Source organism: Echiichthys vipera, assembly GCF_963691815.1.
Source record: "Echiichthys vipera genome assembly, chromosome: 8".
Classification (NCBI taxonomy): domain Eukaryota; kingdom Metazoa; phylum Chordata; class Actinopteri; order Perciformes; family Trachinidae; genus Echiichthys; species Echiichthys vipera.
In genome coordinates, this window is record NC_139833.1 from 17,426,526 (window position 1) to 17,439,529 (window position 13,004).

A 13,004-nucleotide genomic window follows, 5' to 3' on the forward strand; every position below is an offset into this window, starting at 1 on the left:
ACAATGTTTTGTGAGGACAAGTAACATATTTAATCCACTTATTTTGCATTAACCTGTTAAATACACTGAAGCATACATTGTATGTGTTTTCTGAAAGTGCAGCTTGTGATTAAACATTTCAATAAACAGTATCTCTGAGACACAACCGGACCTGCATCTTCTTTGTGCATCACAGGATACTTCCTCTGTACAACTGCATACTTCCTAGAAGGAAATATTTGTGTTCATATATGGCTCTCAGATTATTGTGCAGTCTGAGTGTGTGTACCCTTGTATGTTGTATGCATCGTGGTCTAAAGTGCCCTACACTCAGTGGAAGTTCAGCACTGCTAGCAGCATTAGTACCCTCTGGACAACACTGTCCAGCTTAGTGTCTCCTTGAGATCACCCCCAAGTGCTCTTCTGGTCCCAACATACATTTGAGCTCAGGAGTCTTTCTCCATGTCTGAGCTTGTTGTGTTCACAAAGGCTCCTCATATGTGTGCTTCTGTAGCAAAGTGTCACATGACTTGGGCTCAGCGTAGACCACACTGACCGGCCTTGGGCTGCTGACATGTAGAGCAGGAGTGCAGTAGCCGTTCGATAGCATCCTGTGTGAGGGGCAGTCATACTGAGCATGTCTGGATGTCCTGGGACCAGCGGTGGGCGCTGGTATAGGAGGTCCGTGTGTATTGCTGTGGACGATCCCTGTCAAAGTTGGCAGGTTGGACTCAGAGGGCTGCTCCATGAATGGGGTGGCATACTCAGGCTCTGGAGGAAGAGGCTCCGCGTACTCTGGCAGGTTGCCAGGAGTGTCATAATGGTTGAAGGCGAAGGGGGTGGTGTAGCCCTCGTCTGAGGAGGGTCTGAATGTCGACCCAATCTTCTGTCCAATAGCTGCAACAGCAGGCTCTGCATAATCTGGAAGGATACATAAATAGGAAAAAAACAGTATGAGATTGCATTTCTAAGAAAACACTGGCAACAGCTTAATACACCATCAAAAACCTTAGCAGCTTCAGTCCAGTATTAACTGTACATTTATTTACTCAATGGTACTGTCATTTAGAGAAAAGGTCAGGCCCATAACCCCCCAGTGAAGCAGTGAAAAGTAATATTTATTTTTTCTAAACAAAGAATAATGTGCCGTGTTTGTGCTAAGCTTAGCTACCGGCTGCAGCAATATCTACAGTATAACTTGAGAATGGTGTCAATTTTCTCATTGACTTTTTCCAAGAGAGCAAATGTTTTCCTCAATCACTAAATACGACTGTTTTAACTGATATGACGTGTTTGTCAAGTGTTATATCGTGTAACTAAGATTTGTTATAATTATTTCGTAAATCCCTGAAAACAACGCACTCCTGCAAAAGAGACATGATCCTCGGTGAGTTTCCCCAATAAATAAAAGTTTAATCCATCAATTTCACATATAGTATTAAAACTGTCAAATTAAGGATTCAAGTATAATCTCAAAAACCATTTGATTACCTTTAAAATATTGTAAAAAAAATACTCAACTCAAGGTTGCCTTATTTAGCTATTAAGCCTCAGGATAGGTAAGTAAGTTTTCAAGACTCTTACAAACTGCACATCAGGATCAGCCGATATGGGAAGGAAATATCAGGAATTCTATGAGCTTTAAAACATATTGGTGGCATCCCTGTTATTAAATGGGTATGAAAACATGAACTGTGCCGCATAGCAGCATGCTTTCACTAACAGGAAAAACTCTTATAGGATCAATTGCTCATTTGCATGTGTAGTTTCTCATACTAGGCCAATAATGAGCCCCTGCATGAGCTGCTCGGCCAAACAATGTCTTCTCTAATCACAAGGACGGGGGCTGACTGTGTGGCACTCCGATCCGACTAGACCCTACTCTTCGCCCCAGCAGAAGAGGCCTGTGGTGGGAGGCCTAGACCTTAGTCAAGAGCCCACAGGGAGCAGCAGAGCCAGAGCTATTTTAATTAGACCAGCTTTAGTGAGGGCTTTGATTGTCTTAGCTTTGACCCTCTGTCCTGTTTATCACTGGACCTCTCAGTAAAAGTCCCCCTCGCTGGGGGAGGGGATGGTGGACGCAAAGAGGGGGATTGGTGGTGGTGCGGGGGTAGGCTGAGCGCCCTTTATCAAGCTCCAATTAAAGGGTCTCTTTCAGAGAGGCTCCGTGGACCAAAGAAAGGAATGTTTATACTGCGTCTGGGTGATGGGCAGAGCCAGGAGAAAGAATGGACAGCCCGTGGAGAGAGCTGTTTGCCTGTCAGGCCTGGCATGAGCTCCTCGAACTGACCACTGACCACAGAGACTGTTAGAGCAGGAAAAAAGATGAAGGACGGGAGGCAGAGCTCACGATTTGAGATCACCAGTTAACGCTGAAAGGGTGATGAAAAGACTAGCAAAAAGGCAGTAGCTGATAATAACTGTTGTAATACTTGGGCATAACAGTGTTCTGTTGAAAAAGTGAAACATATTTCTTTGAATTCTCACCATTAAGAGGAGGGCTGGGTAGAGCGTCATGGACATTTCGCTCCAGAGGGTAAGAAATGAGCTCTGATTGTGGGCAGGAAAGGCTCTTTGCCTGGAAACTCTGACAGCCTACTTGACACACAAAAACACAGAATCAGAGGCTTTTCAACAGAAGAATACTGGAAAATGATCAAAGAGTGTTTGACTTACTTGTGGGTAAGGAGTACTTCATCTGTGAATCTTTTTTCCTACATAGAGAAGGAGATGAACACAAGTACTTTAAGTGTTGTACTTACCAGCCACATGAACATTAGAGCTTAAGCAATTATAATAAATAATAATATTCAAATAACTGATTACAAGCAACAACACTGAAATTCCAAAAATTACAATTGTTGTGCTTATAAATTAATAATGAAAAGAATCCTCAACCTTATCTTTGCCGGTCACCAAAAGTACTTTAGACATGTGGAAGAGCCATTAATGCCTTTGTCTTTGTGCTTTATGATGTAATTCACTTGTTTGTACACTGGGTGGCCTGGGTGGGTTACCTACAATGTGACTGCGTCTATACAGAAGAGCTTATGTGGCCAGGTGTGTGCGTATATATGTATATTTTTTGGAATGGGGATACTTAAAAGACAAGTCTAACCTCTGAGACCTGCAACAATTGCTGAATTGAGAGCAGCCATTGAGCGTAAATGTACGCAAATACAAAATATAAGGGAATTGTTGCGATTCCATTGCTTTGCGCTGTCAGCAGTGAGGACAGGTGGTGACAAAACAGTAAAATTATGTTTGTAAATTCTTTCACATTTTGAAAATTAAATGAATTTGAATATACACCTACTTAACAATTATTTAAAGTGTGAATACATTTTTCGGGACACCCTGTGGATATAGGTAAATGCCTCTACAGTGCTGTTACAGTCATTCCCCGACCGCAATGGCGCTGCAGAGACTCAGAGGGCACAAATGCAGAGACTTGGCTTTTTTGGGAGGGGGGCTTAAAGAGACAGGTGCTAAAACAGGTTTTGGGAGAAAAAGAATGTGTTTTTTTTTTTTTTACTACACTGAAGCATGTTAACAATTTTATTTAGCTGAACCTGAATGTATGGGACATTTGACTCCATGTCTTATAAATCCATTTCAATCATAGTCTGCACACTGTACTTCAAAATCAATAAAATATGAAGAGTTCAACAGTATTAAGATACAGTACCTTCTCTTCCACCAGACTCCAGCCAACAAACAACTGCCGCACATTAACAGCCCCAGGACCACTCCCACTGCCACTATCACCGGCTGACTGGAGCCTACAGGAAGGTAAGTGTCTGAGTAAGTAAACAGTGTGAGAAAGGAATGCAGTTTATTGCAATGTACATAAAACTGAGTGTGAATATAAGATTGTTTTAACTAAACGGACACATGTTCTTCCTAAAATAGACTGCCATTGGTTCTTATTGTATACATATGAACTTAGAAAGCGTTACAAGTACACACTCAGTCTCGTCTCCACCAACACTGGGCCCTCTGTGGGGGTAGGAGTGGGGCTGGGCCGTGGTGTACCCATGACAACTTTGATGGATGGAGATTCTGTTGGACAAGTAGGACATGGCATCAACATATCAGGAGTACGGATGTGGACTCATTATGCTAAACAGATCATATAAACAGAGATAAGTTTATTCTTTACTGAGAATTAGGATTGTAACGATACTAGAATTTCAAAGTCGATACCCAGGAAAATATTTGATACTCAATATCATCTTCGAAACCACGGGGAGTAAATAACAAAAAAATGAAGGCAGGATATTTTAAAATAAAGATTAGAGTAAACAGGGATCTGGTCCATGCTAATGTATTCCGCTAAAGTCCTGTTTATCTTCTGTGTTTCTGGTGACTTGGCACCATATTATCGTTGCTGATTAAATAGAGTGTGTTAAATGTTATTGTGTCATCCTGTTAAATTAACTACTCTCTTAACGTTAGACGGGCAGGACTTATGCCGTTCGCTGCTTATCTCCGCTGTTAACATCACTGTTTATTATACACTAGCCGGTATAACCTTGTTTACATCCTAAGCCTTTCCCTGGTCTTTAGCCTCATATGCTAAATACTTTAAAATGGCACTTTTGCTTTAATCCTCCAGCAGCAGAGCTAGCTATGTTCATTCAGCTCAGTGTTGTTAACGTAATGAACCAGCAATCATGTAGAGAGGCGAGCTGTAGCTTCTGTCTTGTTTTGTCTGCAGCGCTGCTGGGCGACGTTACGCGTCAACTGGGGGAGGAGGAGGCTGCACTGTTGGTGGCAAAAGGTTAGCATCTAATGCGATACTAATTTTTAGTGTCGATATCTTGAGAATACCCACCGGCAGCTGGGCGTGACCTTGGTGTGACCTTGGCGAGAGGACAGCCCAGGACTCGCACTTGAGCTGATGCTCGGCCATGCCAGCTCAGTGGCTGTAGCCGGACAAACCGAGCCACCACGGGAGGGAAAAAGCTGTTGAGAACACTGAGGTGGCCGTCAGTATAGGCCTGAAACACCTGGGAACATAACAATGAAGTTACTTATTCACAGAGAACACCAGGGAGCCCACAGTATAGACTCAGTTCCCTTTAGCTCTGTTAAACTTCAATAAGAACCATCAAGTGAACGTTGGTGAGTACAGTACAATGCATACCTGTTTTTCTTTGCTTAGAGCACCTTTGTAAAGCTTCCAAATTTTTCTGTCCTTGCTGAAAAAAACACTGTAGGATTCTATGTAGTATTCGTTTGATCCTGTTGTTATTAATCCTGAAAAAACAGCACGACAGTTTTTAGACACTGTGGACATCAAAGGAAACAGATATATTTTGGTGAAATGTGGTAATAAAGCTTTAGTCAAGTTAACCATTTAAAGGATAAGTCTGATGATATCATTTTATCATTTGTCAGTAAATCCCATGCAAACACCAAATGTGCTGGAACATCTCTTCTGTTCCCCAAACTCATTGGTTTCTTTCTGAAGATCTAAATAATTAAAAACAGGTCACAAATATAAAGTTATTTTTTTTAAAGGTCTAAATACTTTTCTTAAACAATATTTAGTCAAACGCTATTGAAACAGCAGCACTTCACTGCATTTTTCAGGAACTATTTTCAGCGGTGGATTAAGACACATTTGGTGGGCTAAAGATTTTTTTTGAAAGGAGGCAGCAAGACGGTGTAAGTGGGATTGACTAATAATTAATTACTGTGGCCATGTTGATCTTAATTAGTAAACAAGTCAACCAGTGCAACAGGTTGACTTGCACTGGTTGACAGACTCTCATTCGTGTGTTTTTAACCTTTATTGGACAACAATTGAGGTCAATGGCACACATGAATGTGATACTGTATATCAGGCTTTGGATACACACACACAGTACTTTTCAGTGGGATAAATTCATTGCTGGTTTTGGGCGTTACACAGAGTTTGTTGACGATACAAAGTAAAACATCATCAGACTTATCCTTCATTAAAGTATATTCAAACATTTTTTTGTTTTTAAATAAGGATATTTTCACACTCAAATTCTATTTTAATATATTTTTTTTACCTGTGATAGTGCTTCTATCACTTAGCCCCAGTTCCACCCACGGGTTCAGATCATTGCCGTCTGCTGCCCAAGGTAGGAGCTCATGGCTAGAATCCATGCTTCTGGAGGACCAGAACATTGTGTGTTCTTGACTGTTTTTATCCCAGAAAGATGAGGCATTTAAACCAGAAACACTCAGGATCCTGTTGCATTCTGTTCAGGGACCAGAGGAAAGGATGAACCAATAGATTCATTATGTAACCGTGAGTGTCTTTATATACAGCAATAACACACTTGACAACAAATCATGTACTTTACTGCAGACCTTTAAAAAGATGTACACCATAATGAATAGAAGTCTATGGATATCAGGAAGGTGGTAAAATCTAAAATACTACAGCATGTCTTGCGAAAGGGAAAGCGGCAATGTAAATAATGTCTTTTTTGTATTACATGGGATAAAACATATAAAAACACCCGGTCTGCCCTTTCAAAAATTCAAACATGTAGAGATAAATGTAGTGTCTTGCTCATACCTTGGCTGAAGAGCAGCTTCTTCTCAGACAACGACCCCCTGTCAAAAGAGGACGGTTAAAAAGGTCAGTACATTTTTATAGAAAATCCTTTTGGACTTTCATTTTGAGTACACTGACAGCACACACATTTTTGAAAGGATGCCATTGGCAAAGGTGGATTCATAAAGTGTAAGACTTCTCCCACGGTTTACAGTGACACGACCTCCCAGACTATCGGACGCAGCTCCAGCATGGACTGCAGACTTGCACAGGACTGAGGTCTACAGCAGAGGGGACACGTGGAGCTCTTTCAGAACATGAAGTAAATGGATAACTGTGTTCATAAGTTAAAAAAAAAAAAAAAAAAAGTAATACAGCTTGTCCAAATTAAATGTGCTTAACTTACATCTCTGTATCCATGGTCAGAGTTTCCCCAAACATCCCCTGTTACATTCTTACATCCAGCTGGGCAATACACGCTGTAGAAACAGCAGAATAATGTGAGTAACACTAAATGTTTTACTGAAACAGAATTATTATCCCATTATTATGGGAAATGTAGAGGTCAACCTCTTACCTCAGAAGCTGCGAGCTAGAATGAGATCCTCGTTGTAAACAAGAAATGAGATCTGCAACAGCAGGCAGATATGCATTAGAATCAACACTCCTGAGAGCTAATTCAAACTTTCTTAAGTATGTATTGGGTGCACTTGAATAGTACTTTGTGTGTCCAGTAACTCAGGCTTACATAATACTCCATGCACAACAGATTCTGTGTGAGACCGTCAAGCACGCTCCATGTGTGCTATATTAGGGGATGAGCGGTCATCGCTGTTGATGTGACTAAGCCTTTTGTTACTGTGACTTTGTCGCAGTTCACGAGTACAGCAGATGGGCGTCGTGTGATCACAATTAACAGACTGTGGTTTGTATGTCTGAACATGGGCTTAGCTCCAGACGGACGGATTTCATAAACAACTCAGGAAAAAACAGGAAACTATGATACATACTGTACGGATTACTTCACCCAGAGCAAAGGAAACTGTCTCTAAGTATAGCCTAGCAGTCGGACCAAACAAGTCCACGCGATTATTTAAAAAAATAATACCCAGTGAGAAGCTTTACCATTGTCTGATTTTCTAATTGAATCTGTGCGATCCAGAAACATTAAAATATGTATGTGTACACGTTACAATTGGTAGAGCGTTAAAATATGTTTACTTAACAAATGCTAAATCAACAGCCTCTGGGTTGCAAGAAACACAGTATGGTAGTGGGCTTGCAGTGGTTAACGGGCTGATGAAGGGGGGGGGGGGGGGGTAAAGAAATCCAGCAACACTCTGAAGCCTGAGGCCTCCCTCCATTCAGCCTCAGAGAAGGAGTCCAACTTTCTGAGCAAACACGCCAAAGCCAAGATAGCGATGGAGGATGAATGCCAATAAGCAGTGACTCATTGGCTCATAACCACACAATACACATGGACAAATATTCACACAGGCATTGGAGTTTAATGACACCAGTGTAAACTTGTAAGAACAAAATGAGCAAATTGGAGAAATTAAATTCAAACTATAAATCAGGCGTCAATAAAGCTGAGCTCTGTGCCCAGCATGCTCCCCTACAACAGTAATAACGGAGCATCAACGTGACAGCAGATGTTATACACAGCATTCATATACTTATTATAACCATGTGAGCGCTTCACAAATAGTAATCAACCAGTTACAAATATCATACCTGGATATTGGTCTGTGGCGTAGGACAGTAGAAACCCTCGTCCAGAGCGGTGTGGCCCTGACCTGAAGGTTATTATCACTTCATTGCTTTCAAGTGTCACATTCTTCTGTGATGCATCAAGCTTCCCGCACACTGGGCCTGTGAACACGCAGACCCACAAACTACATTTGTAAAAAGCACACAAACACACACACGCTGTTTTTCCAATACCGTAGTGTACACAGACGCCTGCACAAACACCAAATTACATTCTTGAATAGTGAAATATCGTCTTTTTCAGAAAGTATCAGCAGATGTAGATGATTTAAGTCACTGAAACTCCACATGTGTTTTCCTGCCATGTTTGTATCCCATTACATTTCTACAAATGTATGGTAAAAGGCAGAGCCATCCAGACTGCATGTAAGAACATCTCCCCAACAGAGAAAACGTCATAAAAATCATGAGCCAGTTTCTGAAGAATCCAATAATAATCACAAAAGTCCGACTAACAGAATATTTCTATCTCTCATCTTTAATTGTTGGTGTATCGTCAAACTTTTGTGCCCTCAAGACACGACTTGATACACCTGGTTGGAGAACATTACATACATCCGTTGCGAAATTGGGTTTGCCTCTTCTGTCAATGTGTCAAAGGAATGGCATGCCCTGTGCGTATTCCACAATGACGGCCAGAAGGATGTCAGTAATGACATTAAAGGTCTTTCAGCAGGTATTTGAGAAAAGAATCGAGACAGGAAAGCCCTTCTGTAATGTCTGAGACACAGTGATCGGGCATCCAACAGAGAGGCTTTTAAAAATCCCACTGTACTCCATCAGCGGGGAACAAGCTTACCCAGACTGGCTCCTCCGCTCTTGTCTGTGATCATAAGAGAGCCATTCCTGCAGCCTGGACCGCTCTCAATGTCGAAATCCCCAAACAGAAGTCGCAGCGTTCGCCCCTCTGGCACTCGAAGCCTCCACTTACACCAGACATTACTGGGGTAGGTGCCTGGATAGTTCTGAGAGGCCAGTGTGCCAGACTCTGTGCCCAGCAGTGTATGTCCACAGCCATTACCTGAAATGAGTACATTATAAGTACAATAAGGAGGCTGTGAAAGGAAGGTAGATCCAATATTCGGACATTGACAGTTTCACTCCAAAATTAGATTCCAACCACTTGTCTCTTTAAAAACAAAGCAAACAATTAATTCTTCATGTTTTGTGTCAAAAACTTTTTCATAAAAAGAGTTGTCTTTATGTAGGCTTGACATTGGCTTGCAGTAGCAAAAGGTCAAAGTTGTTATGTTTGCTAGCAGTCTAAACTGGAATTCTTGTTTTGATGACAAAATTAACTCCTGACAAGTGTATGATGGCTGCATCTGAAGATTATTTTCATTATGGATTCATACTATTTTCTCAATCAATCAATTAAGTATTCGAAATGTCAAAAGATAGTGAAAAATGGCCCAATAGCCCAATTTTCAAGAGCCCCAGTTGGCGTTTTCACTTTGCTGGTTTTGTACAACCAACAATTCAAAAACCGAAATGTGGTCACTTGAATATTATAGAAGACTAAAGAAACAAGCAAATATTCACACTTGACAAGCTTGAAGTAGTGAATTGTTGTCAAAAATATTATTATAAAAAAATAATTAAGCAATTATCAAAAGTTTTGCATCTTAATCATTTGCTGATCGACTACTGACAATTCTGTTTACAGGTACTGACTAACAAGAAATATTTGTTTCTCACACAGCTGATATATACAGTATATATATATATATATATATATATATATATACATTTTTTTTAAATATCTATATATTTTAAATATATAGGTTTCACTTCTAAAAAATCTGTGCCAGGCATAGAGTCAAAGAGAGGGGCGGCTGTGGCTCACAAGGTAGAACGGGTCGTCCTTTAATCACATGGTTCGATCCCTGGCTATGTATGTGTGTGTGCGTGTGTGCATGTGTGTGTGTGTATGCATGGGTGAATGAGAGGCAAATTGTAAAGCGTTTTGTCTGGTTAGGTAGAAAGGCGCTGTATAAATGCAGTCCATTTACCATTTATAATCGGAGCACCCCAAGCTTAAGTAAAGCCAGAATCACATAACTGCAGACACCAATAATTCTCTAACTAAATACACAGTATATTAAGGGCTTTGTTAATGCACCACTTCCGGACAGATGAGTAATAAGTCTTTTCTGAACATGCACAGCGGACCAGGGCATGTTTATACTCTTCTGATCATAACATTCAGATGACACAACAACAAAGTACTCCAAACACGATGACCTGTACATTGCAAAATATACTCAATTATTTATGCATTACTTTCCTTACAAACACTGTTTTTCTTGAATGTTGATTCATTACATCCTCTGACCTGCGGCTGCTGTGACTAACACTTTAACAGGAACAAAAACGCAAATATTTAGTTCCTCTAACTACTCTGTGGCTCCCAGAAAATAAATGAGTCAATTCCCACAGTGGTCATACAGAGATAAGTGTTGTGGGGGCGGCAGGCTCAAAACCTACCCCCAAAATGTCAACTAATGGATGACGTGTTCCAAGAATGGTCAAAACTTGAAAAAGGCACCAGGGTCCATCTAAGCCTACGCATCTTTCCTGTCCTTGTCTTCCTTATAAGGCTCCTGGAGATTTGTTGAGGGGAAACAAGAGGATAACCTTCCCCTCACCCTGTGTCACACACACATCCTGCATCACACCAGACGCTCTTCTACTTCCCGACAGCTCTTCAGCTCCTAATACCATAAACTTTCGGATGTTATTGCCCCACCTCAAGTCCCTAAAGGATTCACTGGAAATGCCACAGCGACATGCTGTAACCGTGGGCAACAGAGCGTGGATCTGTCACCTTCCGGTGGGAGGCCACATAGGCTGCTAGGGACGTTCCGGGTGGCTGGTAATCTCCCCCCTGCTCACCGAACCCTTTCACCCAACAGTCCGTCACCAGTCCGGTCTAATTCTAGTTTCATACAGGGAGGGGGATATGCGTTTGGAAGGTAAATCACAGAAAACTAGTCGAGTCGAACTGGGTGGCAGGATAGCAGACGCTCAATCAGAAGCAGCTCGGCAACATTGTTTTTTCCACTTGAAGCTTTGCTGGCAGGTCTTTACAGGTCCACACTAGCAGACAGGATGTGCGCCTGTGCTACCTGTCAATGCATTGCCTTACCCTGTCTTGTGTGTCAATCACAACGTTACAACACTGAGGCTGAAGCCCCCCCCGCCCCCATACCCTGTGCCCTGCCAAAGCTCTCTGCCAGAGAGCAAAAAAAAAGTGATTCAGAATAAGTAATTGACTTATCCCCGGACTTAATCATCTTCCGATGTGAAGAAACCAAAGCCTCAAGAGACAGACAAAAATCAACAAAAGAAATTTGTGGTGTGTTTGGAGTGTTACAGTCACTGCCTGCGGAGCGGTAAATTGTTTTTCCATTTGTCTGTGTGTACGGTTGGTCACTGTGATTCATACTGCATATGGACTTTAAAGAAAACCTGTGGGAAAGGTAAGCTGCTAGCTGGGATCAGTAGGTAAACATGCACAAGGGAAGAAGAGTATGTAAAGAATGTTACCATGACATCACATGGTCGCCCTCTGTGTCTACTACAATTTGAAATACTCTCCTAGTCTTTTGCCACAGACCTAAACACATATACAGTCCATGGGAGTTTCTTGTGTTCATACCATAGACTGCAATAAAAAAGGTTAAACTCATAACATTACAATTGACAGCAGAACATAAAAACGGTTAGGACCTGTGCGTTACTGAAAACTTGCCTAGGTAATGGTGACATCAGTTAGCATTAGTTGCTGATGTAAAATTTTATAAACCCGGGGTCTTCAACGTTTTTCAGACCAAAGACCCCTCAGCTGAAAGCAGGTTGAACCCCCTACAATAAATGTTGCTTTTCATATTATTGAGTTGCATATTAAATTGAGCCCAACAGCTAGAGTGGCCTAAAGCCTATACACAGCTTGTTATGGTGCATACAATACTAAGATATTACAATGATAATTATTAACATATTCATATGTTTATACATATTTGTTAATGTTAAACATACATTATGAAGGCACATTGAATCCTGTTACCTTGCCTATGAGCCAGTCAGCCTATCATTAATGGTGTGCAAATGTATTTATTTATTTTCTCACACACTTATATTTGCTAATAAAACGTTGCATTCATGAAAAAACAACGTTGGGATGATTAATAAAACAGTGTTGAATGTCTCTGTTGTAAATGATAGTAGGACGTTTGTATGATAATGCCTAGTTTGGGTACGATGCAAAGGTTATCCTGTTGGTCATCGGTGCGCTTCTGCTACTGCTTTTAAACAGTCACTTCATGCCATTAAGTTAAAATAAACTAGCAATTACTCTGTTATTCGCTATCCGTGACCAGCTGTAGTGAGTTAGAAGCGACTCGGTAGGAACAACACCTAACAAGATGTTGAAGTATAAAGTCTCGCGTCACATTCTTCATCAAAAGCGTCAGCAGAACCGGGTTTTTCTTACCCTCCTGGCCCCGAACAACAACGGAACAGACGCTCAGAGTGATCCAGAAACCGGTAATAAGAGGCTTCACTGCATCCCGGATGGTTTCGCACTTAGCGAGCATGATTTCCACAGCTCCGCGTGAAAAAAGTAAGGTGCATGCCCCGATGGTCTCGAGCTTCTGGCCTCAGTGAAAAGTTTTAGTACAAAGTACTGAATATTTACTATTGGCCACGA

General features: G+C 41.3%; 1 protein-coding gene across 2 annotated transcripts; it reads right to left on the reverse strand.

Annotated features, from left to right (window-relative positions):
- Positions 1-460: 460 nt before the first annotated feature.
- Positions 461-12,891, reverse strand: LOC310950383 (discoidin, CUB and LCCL domain-containing protein 1; the record flags this gene model as incomplete). 2 transcript variants are annotated; one of them, XM_083918162.1, is made up of 15 exons in its annotated part: positions 461-900; positions 2,467-2,574; positions 2,656-2,693; positions 3,668-3,761; positions 3,949-4,041; positions 4,817-4,991; positions 5,129-5,241; positions 6,027-6,218; positions 6,542-6,579; positions 6,668-6,801; positions 6,927-6,999; positions 7,098-7,149; positions 8,258-8,395; positions 9,093-9,314; positions 12,789-12,891. In XM_083918162.1, the coding sequence occupies 15 exons, from the start codon at positions 12,889-12,891 to the stop codon at positions 461-463; spliced, it is 2,013 nt and encodes a 670-aa protein (XP_083774288.1). The 2 variants fall into 2 exon arrangements, with proteins under 2 accessions (XP_083774288.1, XP_083774287.1); XM_083918161.1 differs by having other exon boundaries at positions 2,467-2,577.
- Positions 12,892-13,004: the final 113 nt, after the last annotated feature.